The sequence below is a fragment of the Harpia harpyja genome, chromosome 1 (genome assembly GCF_026419915.1).
Source record: "Harpia harpyja isolate bHarHar1 chromosome 1, bHarHar1 primary haplotype, whole genome shotgun sequence".
Classification (NCBI taxonomy): Eukaryota; Metazoa; Chordata; class Aves; order Accipitriformes; family Accipitridae; genus Harpia; species Harpia harpyja.
In genome coordinates this window covers 72,937,093-72,958,911 of record NC_068940.1, presented here as the reverse complement: position 1 = coordinate 72,958,911, position 21,819 = coordinate 72,937,093, and the positions used below count along the sequence as shown (strand labels likewise).

The 21,819-nt window shown below is 38.5% G+C and overlaps 1 protein-coding gene across 1 annotated transcript in view; it reads left to right on the top strand.

Annotated features, from left to right (window-relative positions):
• STK31 (serine/threonine kinase 31) overlaps nt 1–21,130 on the top strand; it is a 41,919-nt gene extending 20,789 nt beyond the window's left edge. The window contains 14 exon segments of the mRNA XM_052799979.1: nt 1,670–1,849; nt 4,431–4,547; nt 5,606–5,725; nt 6,212–6,343; nt 7,247–7,348; nt 8,401–8,481; nt 8,841–8,966; nt 9,681–9,806; nt 10,067–10,153; nt 10,998–11,147; nt 12,789–12,914; nt 14,895–14,963; nt 19,484–19,671; nt 19,673–21,130. Of these exon segments, the coding sequence (XP_052655939.1) occupies nt 1,670–1,849; nt 4,431–4,547; nt 5,606–5,725; nt 6,212–6,343; nt 7,247–7,348; nt 8,401–8,481; nt 8,841–8,966; nt 9,681–9,806; nt 10,067–10,153; nt 10,998–11,147; nt 12,789–12,914; nt 14,895–14,963; nt 19,484–19,671; nt 19,673–19,703 (1,635 nt within the window). The 3' untranslated portion in view covers nt 19,704–21,130.
• Nucleotides 21,131–21,819: the final 689 nt, after the last annotated feature.

The window sequence follows — 21,819 nt, the reverse complement described above, 5'->3', positions numbered from 1 at the left end:
GTAGTAACAATTGTTATCAAAGTGGTTTTACAATTTTCATAAGATACTGTTTGGTCGATTTTTGTTGTTGTTGTTGTTTGTTTTGGGTTGGTGGGGGGTGTGTGTGTGTGTGTGACTGTATTTAGTTAGTTATAATGTGAGGAAATTGTTATGCTTTTGGCCCCAATCTGAACTTTTGCTGTGCTGTGTCTGTAGAGCTGGGGCCGGGTTGTGGCATCATCATGTGTAGTTCTACAAAATTGGTCAAGCTCACTTCTTCACCTCTGCACTACCTGCAGTCCTTGGCAAGGGGAGGCCATTGCTGCTGCCTCCTGACAAGTGACTTTAAGTTCTGTCATATTGCTTTTTCCATGGTATTGGCTGTTGCATCTGAAGGGATGCAAAGATGAAAACCTCTCTTGAGAGGAGGAGAGAGAGGTGTTTTGGTGTTTTTCTTCATTTATGTGACCTAGGTGGTGTTTGTGAAGGTCTGTGATATTTAACTCAAATGTTCTGGGATCTGACAAAAGAAAAAAAGTGAAACACTGTGTATAAGCAAACTGTCAGCAGCCTTTCTTGGGGTTTCGTTAGTCGTCTTGTCAGGAATGATGTGGATAAGTAAAATGATGGATTTTGAAAGCTGAAGGATGCTATTTATTACAAAAGCACAGGTTTATCCAGTCAAATCCCACTGTTCAGAGAGAATTTTCTCTTTTGAACTACAGCAAATTGCCTGCAAGCACCAATGTAGCTCTCGAGTATTTTTCATCATGGGACTTTCTACCCAGGTGCAAGGAAGGCTGCTTTCTGTCAGGATGTTTTCTCCACTGGTACTTGACTGATACATTCCTCCCTGCTTGTTCTTCAGGTCATTTGACAGACTGCCCTTTGTTTAAAAGTGATTTCTGCTTGCCCTGAGCTTTAGCCTCAATGCCTTTCCCTTATGTGCAGCACTTCAGTTTCTTTTCCAATAAAAGTCAAAAGGAGGTAGACCGTATGCTTCATATACTTGCAGAATACTTGGCTTTTAGATAGAAATAGAAGTTTCCAGACTGTAAAACTCGTTTCAGAGGGCCTTCAGGTATCAGGCATGTAGGTAATTGCTGTTCCATCTGGGCATCAGTGTGATGATGAAGGTGCATCAGAAGAGATTTGACTAGTGACTTTTGAAGGGAGGGATCGGTCCAGAAGCATTCCTTGGGTGTCTGGCTGCTCACCTTGTTTCCTAGTACAAGTTCACTTTGCTTTCTGAATTTGAGCAGTCCTATGAGGAGCATTATAAATTGAACCCTATTTTGCTCTTTATTCTGATGAGTATGACTTTAAAGTCCAATCCATAGGGAAGAAGAAACTAGAATACAAATGACTTCTTAGGAGCTGTTAAGCTTTTTGTGGTGTCTTTTCCTTCCATATTTTGAAGGGAAAAATCAAACACTATTATCTCTGTGTGAGATCCTTTTCTGCATTGCATTTTCTGGTAGACATACTGCCACTAGATCTGAGAGGAAAGTGGAATATAAAGTATACTTCACTGGATATAGAAAGAGGCTTTCACAGTAGAAATAATTTTATGACAGCAGGTAGTGCTAACTTTTTCTGTGTTAAATATCTTGATTTTTATAGATATTATACGGTCACAAAATTCTTCCGGATTGCAAACCTGGTTTTGTTTGATTCACTCAATGCACAGGAACTGTCTGCTTCACTGGAGATGGTGTATGGTCAAGGTTCTGAAGCAGATGACTCCGAGGAGATATTTCAACAGTTCTTTAAGTGGAAGAATGTTAAAATGAAGAAGTTAATTTGTGTCAGAAATGATACGGACACAGCTCTGCAAATTCTTGCTGACTGGTTCAGTGGCATTGTAAAGGTAAGGTGAACAGTCAATTTTTCCTGTTGGTGAAAAAGATGAAGTATGACACTGTCTAACCAAGCTCGTGAGGAGTAGGCATTAGTAGGGACAACTAGCTATGGCAGGGAGATTATGCCTATGAACAGTGGCTCTAAATGACAGTGCCTCAATACAGAGGGAAAGGTAATGTGTTGAGGAACGCAATGTTAATTTACCTGTATTCTTAGTGTACTTTTGTGGTGAGCCAGAGTTCATGCTTTTTTGTGAAAGGACATCTTTTGTGTAAAGATCAGTACTTTTATGCAAGTATAACTTTTGTATGGGTGTGCTCTGTCTGTTCATTTTGTGACTGAAATGCTTTAATTAGTCCTTTGAAGTGGCCTTTGGATAGAAGGACTTCAGATTTTAAAAGGTTCTAGTTCATAAATGCTGCTGAAAGAGGTGATGAAAGATCACTGCAAAGAATAAGCCAATCTGACTGGACATGATCTAGGTACAGGTTGCAGAGAAATATATAATAGGTTTTTTTTTTTTTTTTCCCTCATTGAAATGCTGAATTTGGAGAGTTTATGCAAATAAATTGTCCACTTCTATTTGCATGTCCTGCAATATTTTCTGGAATACCATTCTGATGCTCTGTCTTTCTGTCTGAGTTGTAGGAGGTTTGGAGCACTGAAGTTGAGTGCGTGTTATTTGTCTTAAAAGGAGATGGATGGTGAAAGTGGGTTGCCATCCGTTGAGTTCTGCTTGTAGTGAAAGTGCAAAGTAGGGAGGTAACTTTGCAGCTTTCCTGACTCTGTGCTTAATATCTATGTTCTTGCTCAGTTTAGGATTCTTAATCTTTCTGGAAAGACTGTAAGCTGCTTCCTCTCCATTCCTGTAGGCCCAGCTTCCTTCATCTTGTTGCACTTGTGTGTAAATGTTCTCAGTTTGTGTCAGCATAACCTTCCTGCCCATGTGAATTGTACATAATCCACAAGGGCCGTGCGCTTTCATAGTGAACAGGTTTTCTGCCCTTGCATTTCATTGTACCCAGAGCATTTACTGTGGCCAGATAATGTTATGAGTAACAGTGTTCCTTGACCTGATGGTAAATGCTGTTCAGCAGTAGTGTAGACTTGGTGCATGTCATGTGCAGTATAATGTTAATGAGTATAATTACTTGCAGATGTTTATAATCATGTCAGTTATTAGAGGGGGCAAACATACTGGCAGGTGGGTTTCTGTGATTGTTGGGTGCAATTCAGAGTGCTATTCTGCATGTATGAAAGTGACTAAAGTTTGTTAGCGTAGTAATGAACTTTGGTTTACCTGTTTCAAATCTGAACTTTTCTGCAAACACTTCAGAGACACAGGAAATGTACAGACTTTTGGCATGGGTTGGTAAAGTGCTGCTGGGTAGACCAAGGAAGACATTTTCATTTATCCATCATTTAACCATTTCAGCTTTTGATATGCAATTATTCTGTTGCAATTTAACTTCTACCTCCTTTTTTAAGAAAAAGTGTGAGCAATTGTGTAGAGGAAATGCTTCTTTGAAGTGTTTCCCTTCCCTTTATTTTAATTAGATACTCCTTTTCCTCTCTTTCTGAATCCCAATAAATCTCGCGTAGCATCGATCAGAATCTACAATAGGAAATGGGTCAATGACAGACTAGGAAATTTTCAGAGACTGGACGGCTCCTTTCCCGTATGTAACTCCAAGCTTTGGGGAGCAACATACTGTTTGAACTTGCGCTGTTAACGTTTTTATTTTTAGTTCCTTTAAGGTTAAGGCAATAAAATATTTTCACATTCTTTAGTGGAATACACAGGCTTGATAGGTAAGTGAACAAGGTGGAGTTTGCAGGTTTCTATTATGACTGCGTATTGCGCATGTTAAATACAGGACCGTATTTTCATTGTAGTTCTGGTTGCCAGTGTAATATCTCTTCTTCTGCAGATATGAGTAATAAAACTTTGCTGAAAACAACATTCAATGTAATTATAAGCTTATCCTACTGATTTTTCTCTGGCACCTTCTGTATCTTCTATCTTGAAGCTAAGTTATTCCTGACTTCTCTGAAAACACATAGTGTTTCCTGGTGAAATCTTTAACCTTATTTCACACTTGATAAACTGTGAAATAGATTCCAGGATGTTTCTTTATCTCAGGTAGTACTGTATAGGAATGGAAAGCTCACTTGACAGTGAAAGTGCCATATTGAGCATCTTGGGTATCACTGTGTGGGCAGCACACATGTTGATTTTTGACATGAAACTCAACAGGAGAAGGATTGGGATTCTTCAACTGGTCCGTTTTTGGTAAAAAATCAAAATGAGATTAGGAAAATGAAACACGATTAAGGCAAGAATCAACTTTCTTCTTGCCTGGTGAATCTTAACTCTTAGTTATAGAAGTCATTATATCACTGAAGTGTGAGGCAGTTAAAGGTGAGATACGATACAAATCCTGCTTAGTTTTCCAGTAGTGCTAACTCTTTGTATTTCTTGCTTTTTTTTTTTTGCTGTCTGCTTGCTAACTTCTTACTTTCGATTGCAAGGCTGACTTTTTCCCCCCCACCCCCCCCCCCCCCACCCCTCTCGCCCCTCTTTGAAGTGTTTTGACCTGATGTCAGAAGCATCTTCAGATTTAGAGGAAGTGGTTGGCAATCTGGATGAAATTCTCAAAAAGGTTGAGTTGGCTATTTGTGAAGAACTGGATACTGACTTACATGTAAGTTCTAGTCATGCCTACTGTGTCATGACTTCTATATATTTTATACATCTTTGATTTCAGTTTAAAGCTTTTCTTAATGTATTGGATGAGTTTATTTGCTACAAGGCAGCATCTTTTTTTGTGGAGATGTGATAGAAAGTCACTCAGGTTGCTTTCCAGAGAGAAAAGAATGTGTTTTCCAGGTAACAGGCAGAGGACAGCTTTGGGTTACTGGAACTTAGCTTATGTATGACTAGCTTAACAGAAATACTGGGAAAACTGGTTCTTTCCCCATTATGTGCAGAGAAGCTTTCTTTGAGCTGTACTGAGTTTTGGTGCTTGTGTTGAAAATACAGGTGATGAAAAGTAAGTTTATGTTTAAAATAGTGGGATTGCCTCTTGGCGTGAACGTGTATGGATAAATTTACTTTTTTCAGTCTTAAGAGATTATTAGTTTTTAATCACTTTCATTTTTCCATGGGACAAGTGTTCTTGCCTTACTGGTAATCTTTTTCTATGCTTGTGTTAGCCTTTTTCCCAGTTATTTACCTTTTCTGATAAGCATTTCCTCCATTCTCTTTTGCTAACTCTTTGAGGTGCTTGCATTGTCTCTACAATGAGAGTCCCTACTGTGCCAGAGAATGGTCATGTCAGCAGAAGTTGAACCTGTTCTTTGATGCAGCATCATACTAACAACAAACCAGTAGTTTAGTGTGCTTGTGACTGCTCTCTGTGATAGAACCAGTCACTCGTTTAGAAGAATGGTTGCATGCTTTAATGCCTCATATCTGTTTGACTGTGCTATCCTTAAAAAAAATGCTTTCATAGCATGTGGAATATGAAATTGGACTTCTGCATAGAAGTGCTAATCAGTTTTATTCTGTTGAAACTATTGGATGAACTCTTAGACTTGCTAACTTCCCTTTTAGAATCTCTTTAAGAAGAGAGAGAAAAATCTGATAAATGATTTTTGCCATTAACAATGGAATTTCATAGTGAAGGTTTTAGATCTTAAACATTGGTGTGCATAAATGAAGAACTCTCAATCTTTAATCTCCCTCTGTAATTCAATCCAGGAGTATGATGAAACAGAGAAGGGAATAATTATGAGTGCTTACAATAAAGTTATACATAAAGTTTGTCAGGAGCAAAGTATGATCACTGTCATAAAGAACAGATACTTGGCCAGTGTTGAGGTGAGTTTATGCCTTATTTATTTCTGTCACACTGATCTATACTAGTAATCCTTTCTGACATAATTTCTTTTTGAAAGATGTCCTCTTTTTATAAGGAAATTCTAGGAGTATATTGGTGATGAGAGATTGGTTGGGTTAAGCCTTAAGAATTGCAGTTGTGCATTACCTCAGCCAATGCTTCATTTCATTTAAATACAAAGATAGTGTTTTAAAAAATAAAGTTGTGGAAGCTGGAATCTCTGGATTCATTACAAATCAGTAGTATGTAACCTAAGGGGATTGAGCTTTAAGCAGGATGTTGTTTTTCCAGAAGGTTGTTAAAGTAATTAAAATGAAACACAATAAAACCCCTCTTCTGTGGGGAAAGACCCTGAAAAGCTGAATTCAAATAGGCTTCAGGCAGTTTCTCTACTGCATTGGACTAAAGGATATTAAAATAGAATGCTTGAACACATTCTGATTTTTTTTTTTTCCTTTTTGTCCTAGTTCAAGAAACAGGCTGAGGAATGGCTCAATAGAAGACCTGATATTAACAACTTATTGTTAATTAAGAAAACTGTGAAAAGCCTAAAGGCGCAGTTAAGGTGGAAGCTGGTTGAAAAGAACAACTTTGAGGAAGTATGAAAATGTTACAGTGTTGGTGTTTTTGGAAGTTTTGCAAGCCCCTGAGACCAAGCCTGAATGGTTTAAAAAAAAAAAAAAACAAAAAAAAAACCAAAGTCAGTACATAGCCACTTTTCTGTTTCAGTCCCCAGCCATGGCACTGTGCTTTTAACTGAGTCCCTCTGGTGACGGTTGCTGTTCACAGCATGAACAGTTTTGTCCAGCTATTTTTACTGTGCTGGTTGTGTAATTACCTTAAGTTTTTACTTTAATGGTGTACCTCTCCTTTGGTGACAGAAGTCAATGTCTGTTCCCTTCAGAGAAGTCCAAAGAATGTAAATACTACCCCAGCTTCAGTGCTGTTTGTTTGATTGTACATTAATTAATCTGATGATGCTTAAGGAAAAAAAAGAACCTGCATGTGTCTCTCTGTAAGCATCGTACAGGGGCAGTAAGCTTCCAAGAGAGATTTAAAACGAGACACGCTAATGAAACCCATTGGGAAAAGGGTTCTTGCATAATGAGGTGACATGAGGAAAATGCCTGCTTATGGGAGAAAAAAGTGAATAAATTATGGAACTGGCATTGCTGGTAGATGAATTATGTTGCTGTTATGATTATATGTGATCAGCTAATTAAAAAAAAACAAACCTCTTTGACTTAGGAAACAAGTAGGCAAAGGGCTAGAACGTTTGGTCTGTCACATAAATAAAGAGAACAACTTTCTCCATGATTAGATTTTAAGAGATTCTGTTGTGTTTCCAGGAAGGAGACTGAGTACAATATGCATTTGAGAATATGTTCAACTCTGGAACTGTGATATCGAAGTTGTTTTTTAATCCTGATATAGTAGGTTACCATTGTTTGGTATAATAGCACAATGAGAATTATATGCTAACTTTGTTATTCCTAATGCAGTCTGATGATTACAGTGAGTTCGAAATGACAAGAATAAAAGAGGAAATTGCTGATCTGCGAAATAGGGTTCTTCAGGGAATATCTAAGGAACAAGAAGAATATGTAAGTATTAAACTACTTAGGCAAGTAAAACAAACCTGTATGAGGTACCTCTACATTTCAGTTGCTTTACTGTGTGCTCTGGGTAAAACATAAAATGTGATTTTTTTAGTGTTGAATGTTAAGATGGTCCTTTTTTGGTGAAACCTATGGGAGAAAGCATGGAGGGTGATCAATTTTATCCCTATTTGAACACAGTTTCTTCAGGCCTTCCCCCCCTTCTCCCCTCCATAAGGGGGTGAGGTGAGAAAAAAATGTGAGCTGTAGCTCTCAACCCAGGAGAGCTGCAGGTGAAAGCATAAGCTCAGTTGCTGAAAAAAGAGTGTATTTCTTGCAAGAAGGGGAACTGTTTCCTTATGATTAGGTTAAAGCAGGCTTTTATCCTGAAGTGAAGGAGATCACCCTTTCTTTGTCGTGTATGTGGAGGGAAGAATCAGAAACCATTGCCTTGTGAGTAAGTAGAAGGGCACCAGGATTTGTGGTGATATACCTACCTCTGTAGATGTAGCATTTGTGTGTAATAGTTACCTTGCAGCGTTACAGCTGTGTAGGGTCTGGAGGTGCATGAGATGCTGGCCTGGTCTGTGCTACTACTTGATTTCTATCTGCTTCCACTTATGCGTAGTGAAGTAGTTTTCCTTTGTTTAGGCCTACTAATGCCTCTTGTAGAAAAGATGAAATGTTTTCTGTGATAGTGTATGAGCTATTTGGAGCCTTAACACTACCCACCCTCAGAGATTTAAAAAATCTGTCCATATTGAACTGCTATATTCATGTTGTGTGTGTTGGTTTTCATTTGGGTTTTCTTTTTTTTTTTTTTTTTTTGGGGGGGGTGTGTTTTGGGTGGTGTGGTTTTTTGTTTTTTTTTTTTTTTTTGTTGTTCGTTTGTTTGTTTTAAAGCAAATGGCAGTGTTACTTTGAATGATGTTGAAGGAGATGCAGTCATGGTCAACCTACATTTGAATGTCCTGGGTATACATTGCTAATGTCAGTGTATATTTATATATGTCAGAAACCAGTGACCTGAAACTTTGGGCCTTGTTTCCTTCATTTAGGAGAAGCTTACATATTTGGTACAGAAATGGTTCCCTGAATTACCGCTTCTTTATCCAGAAGCAGGAATTCTAAACTTTATGGTAAGCAGAGATTGTGTTTGAATGCACTGTCAGTTAATTGTTTCAGGCACTATCAAGGCTCTGCACCAACAATGCTCTGCACAGTTTGTGTCTATTTGGGGGACATACACCCTGAGCGTTGTTTGTTGTGGTCTTCCTCTTTCTCCCCCTCTTCTGGGAGATGTTCAAGGAATGCATTTCATTAGCTGCCTCATCATGACCAGCCTCTTCGTAACAGATGCTGTTAACTTTTTAACATGTCCCAACTGATTTTGTGCTTTGTTAAGTTGATTGAGGAGAGGGAGTCAAAGCCTCTGAATCTTAGCAGCTGTTAAATGCCATGCGCTTACCCTGGATATCTGTGTGTGCACGTGCTTCAGAACTCCGGCGGACTTCTGACATACAGCCTGGAGCGAGACCTTTTGGATGCTGAGCCCATGAAGGAACTGAGCACGAAGCGACCTTTAGTGTGTTTGGAAATTCAGGGCCAGAAGGTTCTTTTAAAGGTAACGTTGGCACTGGCTTTCAGTTAGCGTTGTAGGTGAGGCCTTGGCTTATTAACGTGCTGATTCTTAGTGAACTTTGCTGTTCCTTTCATATCCCTGCGTTTAACATCTCTTTTCTGATGGCAGATTTTTTTGGTTGGGGCCTGTAGAACATGAAGCATTGTTTTCCTTTGATTGCTTCCATGTTGCTTACTGAATACCCCCCCCCCCCCCCCTTTTGAGGACTGCTGTAATGAACAGTGCTTCCCCTCTACTGTCTGTCCTTTCTGGCATCTGGTGGACCTTTTATCGTGCTCATTAATCCTGTCTCTTTTTGCAGATGCTGGTTTGTCTTCCTGATGGTTTCACTGAGACATTTCAGAAACTGCTTCTTTTCCCTTGCTCTGCTTCTCTACCAATCTGCTAGCAACTGGGAAATGAGGGGATGTAGTATTATGAGAGGCATAGTTGTAAATACTCTTGTTGTTTTTGACTTGGCTTATTTAAATCTCACATTAGAGACATGCTCCCTGTTTTGTTGGTACAACCTTTCTAAGAGTTAATAAGAAAATATGGGAACAGTCTGTGACAGTTGGAATTGAGTTTTGTGTTAAGCAGAAGAGGAAGTTATTTGATGGCACCTAACAATATGCATTTCTTTAATTAAAAAAAGTTTAATGCTATGATGTTACAGGCATTAGGAGTAATAGGTTGGGTATCTGTTTTGTTTTTAAGGGCTACTCTGTAGATGTAAGCTCAGAAGCCAAAGTGATAGAAAGAGTTGCCAAGTATCACAGAGCTTGGGATCAACAGAAGGAAAGATCTGGATTATTACAACTGTTGTTCCTTCTTTTCTGCAAGGCAAGATTCAAATTGATGACCTTGATTTCTGGTTTAAGATGACCTTGATTTCTGGTTTAAGCTGAAAAACTTGCAGTTGGACCTTAAAGTGTTAACATATTTTAAATTGGAGTATTGAATGAGAAAAATAGTTCCTTTCTGAGTTTAGATAAACTGCCTGCTTAGCATAATGAATTGATTTATCACACATCTAATGCATGTTAAAATTCCAATACTCCTGATATTTGAAACAGTCTATTTTTCCTTTTTTGTTGTTGAAGTCTGATCCTTTGGTATATTTAATGGTCCCGTACTACCCAGGAGCAAGTCTGGGAGCTTTACAGGCTGATACACCTTTAACTTTAGAAGTAAGTACAACTACTTAGACTATCAGCATTTTAGTTGATGTGTTTTTGAACTGAACTCCTGCTGTTTTGCTGTATCTTATGGTGCTGATGGTGTTTCACCAGTGTACTTCCTTTGGTGGCTGACAGTGACTGTACAGGGTTGCACAGGATAGCTTGACTGGCATTCTTAGCATCCGGTCAGGCAGCAGTTCATAACTTTCTAAAAGATTTTGCTTGGATACACTTTTTTCATTTATTGAAATTAATGCCTCAGCTGTATTACCAGTACATTTTAAAAGTACTGGAGTTGAACACGTTAGATGTTCAGGGGCAGGTCTTTCTGTATTGAAGTTTTAGAGGACTCCTGTGTGTGTAATTTTTTTTTTTTTTTTTCCCCTCTCTCCTCCCTCACTTCATCCCCCTCCTTTTCTTTTCCCTCTTCCCCACACAGTGTATAGGCAGTTTGGATAGTCATCCCTTCTCAAAGAAGCAGTAGCTAGAAGCCAGTACAGTCTTTTCTCTAGTTCTGTTTGATGACTTGAAGCTTCTGTTTGCTGACTTGGACCTACTTGTAAAGGTCCAAGTTGCATGTTCCCCCCCCCCCCCCCATATTTTTTCATGTTAGTGATTTGTTAATCAGTGACTGCTGGCTTTTCCTCCCGCCCCCCTGCCCTGCCTGGCTGTGCAAGTCATAATAATCTTACTAGGATTTAATCCATGCTTCATAAAATGGAATTAGCATGAATTCTGAATGTGTACAAACCTAAAAATAAAAAGTCTTAGTTCTGGATAGAAACGTACTTGATACTGTGCTTTGTTTTTTCCATATCTGTCTTTGTAATAAACACCCAAATTACATCATTAGGAGGCGTTAAAAGTGATGAAAGGAGTGGCCCAAGGTCTACAAACATTGCATGGAGCTAATATAGTGCATGGATCTCTGCATGGAAATAATGTTTTTGCTGTGAATCGAAAACAAGGAGTCGTTGGAGACTTTGATTTCACGAAATCAGAGGTAAAAAAAAAAAATCCTTTAGTGACTTTTAGTCAGAATTATGTATCAAAACAGACAGCTGAGTGTGCAATTTAAAAGATCTATTGTGCTTAGCAGTGAGACTGCTGTTTCATATTCTGAATAGGGTTGGGCAGTTTGAGTCTCATTGAAATTTTTGTATACACAATCTAATCTTGGAGGGGAAAAAAGGAATTGCTGAGTGTGGGCTCTGGTTAAGCAAAACAGTGGAACAAAAAAGAGAAGTTGCAGTAGTTGTTGGCTGTCTGTCTTGTGTATTTAAAGGTAATCAACATCATCGGAGGTGAGGGTAAGAACTCATGTTTGAAGGGCTCATCAAGCTTATATGAAGTCTTTGCCTTTCTGTTTGATAGGTAATGGGGTTCTAGTGTGTGTTTTAATCTGTTGCGGTATTTGGTAAATTAACAGGATTTTACATGTTGTCTACATATACTTGAATTTATATGTACTTCTGATTTAGTCCTCAGTTTCTGTAGTAAAGAATTTCATAGTTGTTCTTGGGGAAAATCTAATATTCTTTAAGAACACAAGCTATTTTCTTACTCTTCATTGTGTTTACATAGCAAAGTCTCCAATAATAGTATCTCTTCTGTAGTAACCTTTTGACTTTCTAAACTCATTTGAGCTAAAACTTTTTTGTGCTAGAGGTCTGCTTTATGCTTATTTAATTTTTTCATAGTAATATATATTACAATAATATGCCATTATATTAATATAATAAACATAATATAAAAGTAAGTTTCATTGACAACCTTTATTTCTGCTTTGGAAATGCATTATCTGTTAATCTCATGAAGAGTGTCAAATGTTTGGACTGCAAGGTGTGCTTCCCTTGAAAGAAATTTCCATTTTCAACATGCTAAAGAGAGATGCCTTAAAAATTTTTGACAGCTGAATTTTCTGAACAGTCATACTCAGCACACATGGTTTCATTGTGAAAAGTGCAAAAGCTGAGGAAGACTATCCCTCTCTTTATTGCTCCCTGCAGGTATGAGCTGTGCCGAAATGAGCAGCTCCCGTGTGATAGAGCAGGGAAGTTCTACCCATGGTTCACAGCCGGGATCCAGTTTGTGCCTTTTCTATAGGGGTGTCAGTACTGCTCAGTGCTTGTACTTTCTGCATGATCACAAACGCACAAGTGGAGCTGGTAACTGGTGTGTTACTGAGTACTCTTGGTGATCTGGAGAGTGGACTTCTCCAGTCTGGCTATAGCTGGTGCTGGCTGCTGTCATGGAGGGGGATAGAAACTCAGGATCTAGCTTTTATTTTGACAGTAGACAGTCCTAAAATATGCTGGAAACCAGGAGGGAGGGAGCAGCTATTTTCAGGTGAAGACCAGAAAGGCAGAGAAGAGAAAATAGGAAAGCTGGCAGAACTGAACTTCAGAACTAGAGTTCTCCAAAATAGTGCCAAATGTCTTTCAATATTTGTGATCCGCCCCCCCCCAGTTTGAGAAGTTTTGCAATTTGTATTCTTTACTACCTTATAAGCCTTAATAGTTCTAATATGGAGCACAGAACTCTATGGTAAAGTCTGACACGTTAAAAGGGAGAGGGAGACACATCTGCTTCAGTGTGCTGTTGATCTTGCTTGAAATTATGGGTACAATTTTTTTCCCCGTAGGAACAACGTGCTGCTGCAAACACTATGGTTGTCGGTACCCTGAGCTTAGTTTCTCCTGAACTGAAAATGGGCCAGCCAGCTTCTCCAGCCTCTGACATGTATGCTTATGGCTGCCTTCTGTTCTGGGTATGTAATGGCTTGTGGGAGAGTTTCCAGCAATGTTACAGAACTGTAGCAGGCTTATAAAGAGCAATGAATGTTATCTGCAGCTTCTGCTTTGAACTAGTTTGGTGAAATAAGTGTTCACATTATCAACTGAGTGGTAAGTGTAGGACGAATGGGAGTTACGATTAGGGGCAGAACACAGTGCATTTTTCTGTAAAATATACAATGTAATTTGTATAGTAATAGGAACAAAAATTATGCTTTTGTTCCTCATGCTGTGGATTGTCAGTTCTTACTGCACTTCCTATTCATTTGTTGTGAGCCTTTTTCTTTTTTTCTTCTTTTTTTTGTGACCTTGTCCTTGAGGAATTACCCAAATCAAGAGGGGGAAGACAAAGACAAGGATGGGACTGTCCTATGTTTTGTTGCTGGCAACAGTGCTTAGATTAGGTGTTTTGTTTCTTAGTGTGTGTTATGCCAGGGAGGAGAAAGCAATCTACTTTCCTGGTTAAGTGGTATGTTGCATAGCATCTCCTCCATCTCCTTTTTGTCTTCTGGCACTGTATTGCTGCCTCCCCAACTCAGGGTGTCAGTGCCATGTGTTCTGAATGGGAAAACTTCAAATCTCCCAGACCTGAAAAGCCACAAGCTACCCAGCAAGTGCTGGTGTTCCCAGGCAGTGACTTTGCATGAGCACTTGATATGTTGGAACTGGTTCAATGAGTACCAGTTGGAGCTCCAGGTACATGGGGGTCTTCCTGGGAAACACTGGCAGTTCCATCAGCTGCACAGTGATGGCTTCAGTAATCCCTTCTGTGCTGTGGCATCTTAAAAACACTTCCTAACAGAGATGTAAACTGCAAGTTGATAGGTAGCCACTGTCAGTTACCTGTGCTGAGAAGATGAAGCTGGTTCATATAAAAGTCACTTTTCGTTATGTTTTATTCCTAATTTAGGAAGCAGTTGCTTAAAATTAAGTAATTTTTCTACTGAAATAGATGAAGTAAAGTGTAGCTTAATATCGTAGATGTTTATAATTTATTAATGTGGTATGGTTTAGTTAGAACACTTTCAGTACCACTAATCAGATCTTCATCTGTTCTAGAAAAAAAGGTTTTTACAAGCACAAGTGAGTAAAAAGAAAAAAAACAACAGTAAAAAAAAAAAGACCATTTTACAAGTGGCTGACTCTGCTTGAAGAGAATATTTGGGATGCAGCAAGCTTGACATGCTTCTGAAACCTCATCCAAGTTTGCCAGCTGAATTTCAAATTAATCCATATGCAACTAATCTTCAGCTCGGACTTGGTGTTGTATTGATTATTTGATGGAAAATTCTAGCTCAAGTGTTAGTATTATGTTCACCAGTTGCCGGTTTCATGTTGAGCATGTGAAATTCCATTCTCCCTTGTTAAACAGCAATGGCACTTCTAAAATTGAGACAGTGGTTTTCCAAGTTCTCTGTTGATCTGCGTCACAACAGCCCACTACCAACTAAACACGTTTCGTTTTGCTGTCTATGCAGTTGTTCAGAGCAGAGGCATTTTCAGCTTAACCTGCAGGCAGGGTTTTGGAAATGCTGTACTGGGGCATGGTTCTAGGCAAAAGTAAAGACTGGGGAAATTTTACTTTGTTTATGGGTACAGGGTTCGTATTTGTGTGTTAGAGTACTCCTCAGCATTTCTTAAAGAGGATATATAATTAAACTTACAGCTTGGGCATGGACTTTGAGTCATATTTTTAAAAGTCTGGTTTTTTTTACCTCTAAAAGTTGCTTTTGATACTAATTTTTTTCCCCCTTCTTTCTGCGTAAGGGGAACTTGAGCCCCTTGCATGTTTTTTCCTACTGTGAAATTAGGAAGAAAGCCTTTCCCTGCCATTTTCCTGTAACAATCCATTTTCATGTGAAACCTGGCACGTCCTTGACCGATGTTTGGTTTTGTTAAACTAAAAGGAAAAAAACCCCACTGGTGTTATGCATTACGTGTCTTTTCATTTACAGCTTTGCATTCAAAACCAGGAGTTCAGCACAAAAGAAGATGGAACACCTGAGGTAGATGTGGTTGTCATGGTATGTTAATTGTCGGATGAGGATGATTAGACTGCTCTTGTTTAGAGGTGGTTAATCAATAATTTTTTTTTTTTATAAGTCAAACATTTCATTGTAAGTGCTGGGTTGAGAAAATGTTCTTAATTGACTATTTGGATAATCCTAAGTAGCATGCATAAATAAAATGATGTTTGAGAAGGTAGAAAACCCCAGAGTTTTCTTAAATATTTAACTCTGACCTCAGGAGGAGCAACTTCTTCACAGATAACTATTAATTGAATGACACCAAGTTACAGACTTGGGGAATAAGTCATTGAGATTCAGCCTCAAAGGAGGTATTTGAATTGGGAACCTATCTTTTCTGAAGTCAGGGAAGTTGAATTTGTTCATCTGTCTTTCTGCATAATGGTTGCACAGTGCTTAAGCGTTAATAAACCAGCCAAATTCCATTTTAATCAATTAAACGTGGTTGTAAAAGCATACTGTGCCCTTTATTCTTTGGTTTGGGTTTTTTTTTTTTTTGTGTGTGAAACAAACTTTCCTATGCCTCTGAAACAAATGCACAGATGAAAGTGGACCCTGCATGATATGAATTTGTGTTGTTGCTTTCATTCTTTCAACTGTTGTTCTCTGTCTACTGTATGCCAGCAACTGTTGTCACCTTGAACTCTATTTTCAGTCCCTTTTTTGAAGCTTATCCTTGCCCAGTGCCTCAGTGACTCTTTGAGAATAAGTAGAGCTGCGTGCCTTCATGTTCCCCAACTTAGGTCTCCAACTTTGAAGTCTATCCTTTGCTAACTTCCCTATCTCTTGCATATTAATCATAAGCAGATAATTTTATGGCCTTCTCTCTGTGTCCCTTATTTACCTGAGTGCTTGTCTTTCCTTGGGTTTATTTTCTTGTGTAAATCTCTTTCCCATAAGCTTTTAGCCTTCTGGCCAGGAGTTAAGACCTTTTTTCTTGCCTGCTTTCAACCTCTTCTACCTTTGCTACAGGCGATTCCTTTTCCTCCTTATAAAAGTTGGAATAACAGAAGAGATGCCTCCATACATAGTTTAAAGAAATTCACTGGGAGGTTTATGGACCTTTTTCAAATCATTAGCCTTCCCAGACTAGTTCCTGCTTCATAATTTTTTGCTGTACTTCTGCCCGTCTAGTTACTGACTGCTTTGTTCTTGTGCTGTGTCCCTCACATCTCCCTTGAGTGGATTGCCCTTGTGTTTTTTAATCTGTATGGACTACTTCTCATATCATGCTTATTCTGTTGATCTTACTTTAAGTGAGAGCTTACTGCTCTATCTAGATTTGAGGAGGCCATGAAACTCTTTAAATTAAGCCTTACACTATTAAAAAACTTGCAAGTGGGTGACTGTTTAGCTCTTAAGTGAAGTCTTAGGTTATGGATAGAATTTCCTAAGGAATATAGGGAAGAGTCAGAGGTTAATCCCCATGTTTTCTAGAAGAGTAGAAAACAAAGCAGCAGAGGTGCTGTTGGTCAGATAAATTTGGGTTGTTTTGTCAAGGGAAAAAGAAACGCAAATAATAAATCCCTCTTTATTGGTTATACTTGTGTATTGATGATTTGCCTGCTTTGCGGAGATAACTATTAAAGCATGGGGCTAAATTACTAGAATTGTGTTCATTATGAGCTTAGTGTATCCTGTTTACTGTGTTTAGGTTAAGAAACTGTTACGATACAGTACCAGACTTAACACAGCTGTAGTGGTTCCAGTGTCCAGGCAGGGTAGCTTGTGTATTACTGCATAACACAGTACTGTAAATAATCTTGTTTTATTAGATGACTCTTATCTTCTACACTATGCCTTTTAATAACTTCATTTCAGCAGTGTTCTCCAGTGATGAAAGCATTACTGATGAAGCATGGGACTGTACCAAATCCCTCTGCAAAAGTATTGCCAGTGTAACACTACCATGGAAAATGAAAGAATAAAACATGTACCATTTGAGCAAGGAGGTGATCCTGTAAATAGTGTTTCTTATCATTCATTATAGTTGCTTGGTTTCACATTAAAAATTAAGTGAATGTCATGAAACGCAAAATACTATAGCAAGCAAGATTCAGTACTTCATGATTCACCATTAGGGCTAACAAGGGTGTTTTAAATATATTCCACAAAACTTGTACAGAACAGTCTTCCTCATTCAGAACCGTCTGTGGCATTCAGGATTATGCATAATAATCCTTAGATACTGAAAAACCTAACTTTGTCTCATGCATAAGAGAAACTTAATTGTTCAAGGAAATAGAAAAGATTTCTTGGGACATCAAAAATAGGAGTTAGTTCACTTCTGTTTCCCATAAAATTTCTCCTGTGATAACGTTTTATAAATAAGGTCTGAAGTATGCAAATCAAAGTTTAAACTGCCAGTTTCAGGGTATTATACTTCTGTGTTCTTCTGTAGCAGGTATCTTCTGAAGTGCAAACAGCTGCCTTTATCTCAAGGACAATTAATTAATTTAGCCATTACTGTTCTTAGCAGGGATTAATTCATTTTACAGCTTTTAATAAGAGCAAATTTCTTTAACTTTTGTCCCTGATGAAAAGAAGCAGCATTTGATTTTGACCTTGTCAGATGATACGATCCTAATCAATACATCATAGTTGGCAGTTTTTAAGGATTCATCCTGGATGTGTGTGCACACACGTGCACCAACCACCAAAGTCCGCTGGAAAGCAATCTGTGCTGCCTGCAGTGCACAGGAACACACATAAGGGTTTTACTGAGAAATGTAATACTAATAAATATCTTTCAGCTGTTTCTTGGGGAATCTTTTAGACCCCTGGCTGTTAATCCTTGTCCCAGTTCTTGGGGAAAATCTGTTTTGCTTTTAAGTGCTTTATCTGTAATCGGCTTATTCAGAATTAATCTCCATGCCCATCTGCAGGCTCTTGACAGGCTGGTAATTTCCCTCCCATCTCAGTCTCGTGCCCAGAGGAATTGCACACTTGCAACTAATAAAATTCTTGTTGTTTTCAGCAAATGTAAAATTGCCACAGGAAAATAACATTAAGCTTTAAAACAGGGATATTAATGTCAGGTTGAGGAAAAGCATAGTTTAGAGATAAGATCTTGTAGCCACTCATTTAGCCATGCCAACCTTCAGTGTTCAGTGTGTTTCAGCATCCAGTTTTGTGTATTTTTTTTAAAAAAAAGGTAAATAAGAGCAAACACAATGAAATGGAGTTAATATGATGAAATGTTGTCCTACAACAGTATTCCTTGTGGAATCAATTTTCAGTTTCCTTAGTGCGAGAAGATGGTGAGAAGGGGATATATTTGTTGTTGACAGACGTTTGATAGTATCATGAAATGCAAATGTGCAAGTACAAAGCTTTTCAAGCTCTTTAAATGCTCAGGCTTTCTTCACTTTTAATTTTGCAGAGGAAGTGTGTAGACATGATTCACTCCTGTATTTCATTGCACATTTGGATCTTCTTAAGTAGAGATTTTTCATTGAGCGTTTAAACTTTTATAAACATTTAACAATCCTTTATGCCGTGTAAGATCAATGGTTTTCAGATCTCATCTTTTCCCCCAGATTTCAGATTATTTGGGGAGCAGCTAATTCTCCAGAGTCACTCTGATAATTAGTGGAAGACTTGGAAATTGTCTGCTTGTTTCTGTCTTGTCAAGTTTATGACTACTTGTGTACATTCCTTTGCATTACAGTGATTCTTCTGTCTGGGTGAAATGGGGATAGGTGAGAGGTGTACAGGTATCTTGTGCTTTGCTGTTTTATTGACCCTGGCCAGAGATGTTGCTGGCTTGGAGACTCTGAACAAGCAAGCCTTCTTACGGAAAGATTCTGCTCCCATTGAGTTTTGGTGATCTAGATTTCTAGATCAGCATTTGAGATTGTCTTTCTTGCAGTCTCCTTGTCCAAAATACAGTGTGTGCTCTTCCTCACTCAACAGCTGATGTTCATGAATATGTGTAGAAGCTGTGTTTTTTATGTTTTGCGTATGGAGTCCAGCACTGTTAATGTACTAAGCATTTAGGCATGTAGTCCCTTCTGATAAATCCAAAGAGCCTAAGTGTAAGTGGTGGGTTAATAGCAAAAGAGCTGCTGTTGATTTAGAGCCCGTTACTTTGGTTTTCTTTTTTTTTCCTGTCCTCTTGTAGAAAGATAAAGCAATGTGACAGAAGTTAAAAGATGAAGTTGTAGAAGGTGAATGGCACCTGTTCTGTTCCTTCTCAGTAGAAAGACCAACTGCAGTATTTCTCTGATTTATGGTAGTTAAGTGAATTGATATTTTAAAATATAATAACTCATGATCTTCTGTGAAATCTGCTGGCACCAGGTTGACAGAGCTGGTGCTGAATGCTTGCTTTTATTTTGTTGTTAATGAGCACTATGACTGTCAAATGTTGCTGACCATTGGAATGCTATGGTACAACCTTTTGTGAGGACTTTGGGCCCTAAGCACTTACAAGATGTGTTTATCAAATACTTGGTTGATATTTGTAATTGAGTTTGTTTTGCTTACTGATGAAATCATTCTCCCTCTGTTTGTAGGATGATAAAGTTAAATCTCTTCTCCTGAATTTGTTCTGCTGTAACAGACTGACAGCTGAGCAGGTGCTGAGGCATGATTGCTTCCTTGTAGTTGATGCGGTTCTAGTTTCACCACAACCAGGTGAAGAGTATAAGCCATGTGAAGAACATGATTCTGAGAAGACAGATGGAAAGAAGAATGTGATTAACTGAGGAGAATGGAGCAAGCCCTACTCAGTAGATGATGAACTTTTCCATCAGGTGTTTGATTGAGATGTCTGGTTTTGTTTGGTTTTGAAATCATTGTCCGGATCTGGAATCTCAAAATAATAAAAGGTTTGGCAGATGCAGTCATGTTTTGTGATTACATAATCTTCACTGTGTTTTCTTCTAAGTACGTGCTATTCTAAGCAAGTGTTTAGGGGTATAAGTGTGGTGTTACTGATTGTGTTCTTAGTTTGTCATCCTTATTCTCTGTCCGTTATATAGGCTTTAAATTTACAGAGAATAGTCTTGTTAGATGTCAGAGGTCTTTAAGATGAAGCTTTAGTGACTTGGGTTTATATCCAGTTTTCTATCCCTCTTCTTGCTGTGATTCCAGATAACATGTTCCTCTTAAAGATGCTCTAGGGTATTACCTTTTTGCTAGAGTCTTTTTGTTATTGAATAGCCAACATGTTCCCGCAGCAACTGCCTTCAAGATATAAGGGGGGGGGGGGGGGGGGGAGTACTGCTTTGACAACTGGTAAAGGAAATGGAGAGCAGCCTGCCTCTTTTCTGTCTTTTTGCATTTGAAAAACGCAATTGGCTTTCCAGAGAGCAGGCATCCTTCTAGTTGTTCCTTTGCAGCGCTGCTGCTAACCAAAATACTATACACATACAAGCAGTAGTTTTTGCAAATGCTTGCTGTACCTAAGTGTGTGTATATATCTGTTCTTACATGTTGTTCGCAATAGCTATAAAGATGTGATTTTCATGAGCGGGTTTGTTTGCCTGCAATACTTCGCTGTTAATGTTACCATTGAAGGAGTTTTGTCAGCTCTTTATTTTTACAGGAAATTGTTGCTTATCTTTATGAAGGTTTTCCTTCTTGGAAAGAAACAGGTCAAAAAGTGCAGAGTTGCTGTAGCGGTATATTTAGCCTCTGGGTGTTGCTCTTGGACAGCGCTGTTGGCAGACTAGTATTTTGTAGAGGAATTATTGAGGCTGCATGTTGGATGAAGAATGTAAAAATGCAGTATCTAATGGGCAAGAAGCAGCACCAGGGGAATTGGGGAGCCCCCAGGTACAATAATACGGTCCACAGTGGGTAGGAGATACCTTGGCACATCCACATCTGATACTAGACTTGGTTTTCCATCCTTAAACCAATTAGTTGTTTTATATGGAGTAGCATGTAAGATGCTTCATCCTTTTTTTCATTAAATGATAAATATTTTTTAATTTCTATAACGTGTATGTAAACGATGATAGCAAAACCTTTGTTAAAAATATTTTTTTATGTAGAATTTTTGGTTAGTGTGATAAATATTTTCATGACAGAAATCACAGAAGAATAATATCTTGGTTTTTGTCAATGGAAATAAACAGTTTAGCAATTTTGCGGGATGCTTTCCAAATACTGATTGCAGTCTTTCACTGTTAATAAAAGGCTAACTTTAATTTTAATGTTAAACACTGAATAAAGGTTAGAAGACTAACGTGGTGGGTTGTGTTGTGCTGTGTCATGTATATTAGAATAAAATTTTGCCCAGTTTTCCTGCTCCAGAGTCCATGCAACCTAAAGTGTACTTCTTAAATCCCCAAATTGCTAACCTTCTTGATTTTCTGAAACCAGAAGTCTCTGTGTATGCTTGATTAAAAAAAAATGGCAGTCTCTTCAAAAATCTCTTCACCAGCTGCAAGTAATACAATTTTTACATGTGGAACGTAGCATGTGAGATGGATTTAAAAAAATCCAACAGACTGCAATAAAACTTTGAAACCTTTTGGTATATATGAGTGTCAGGGTATGAGACAGCCTTTCCATTTGAATTAAATGTTGATTACAGTCTTAGCGTCACCAGTTCTGTTTGTTTCTACTTCAACCTTTCCTATTGTAATTTTGTAGCCGTGGCTTTCTTTTCATTTCTTAGTTGCTGGAGGCCTTAAGAAAATAGATTGGTTCAGGGTCATGTTGCACAGCTGTCCTGCCAAAGCTGAATACTAACCCTTGGTAGTGGCCTGCCTGCTGTTAAGTTTGACACACCTTTTTCAACTGCATCTCTTCAGGCTAGAAGATGGGTACTTGGAGGATAGAGAAGGGAGGTTGAAATGATCCTGTAGGAACGGTCTGTATCCTTCCTCACTTGCTGCAC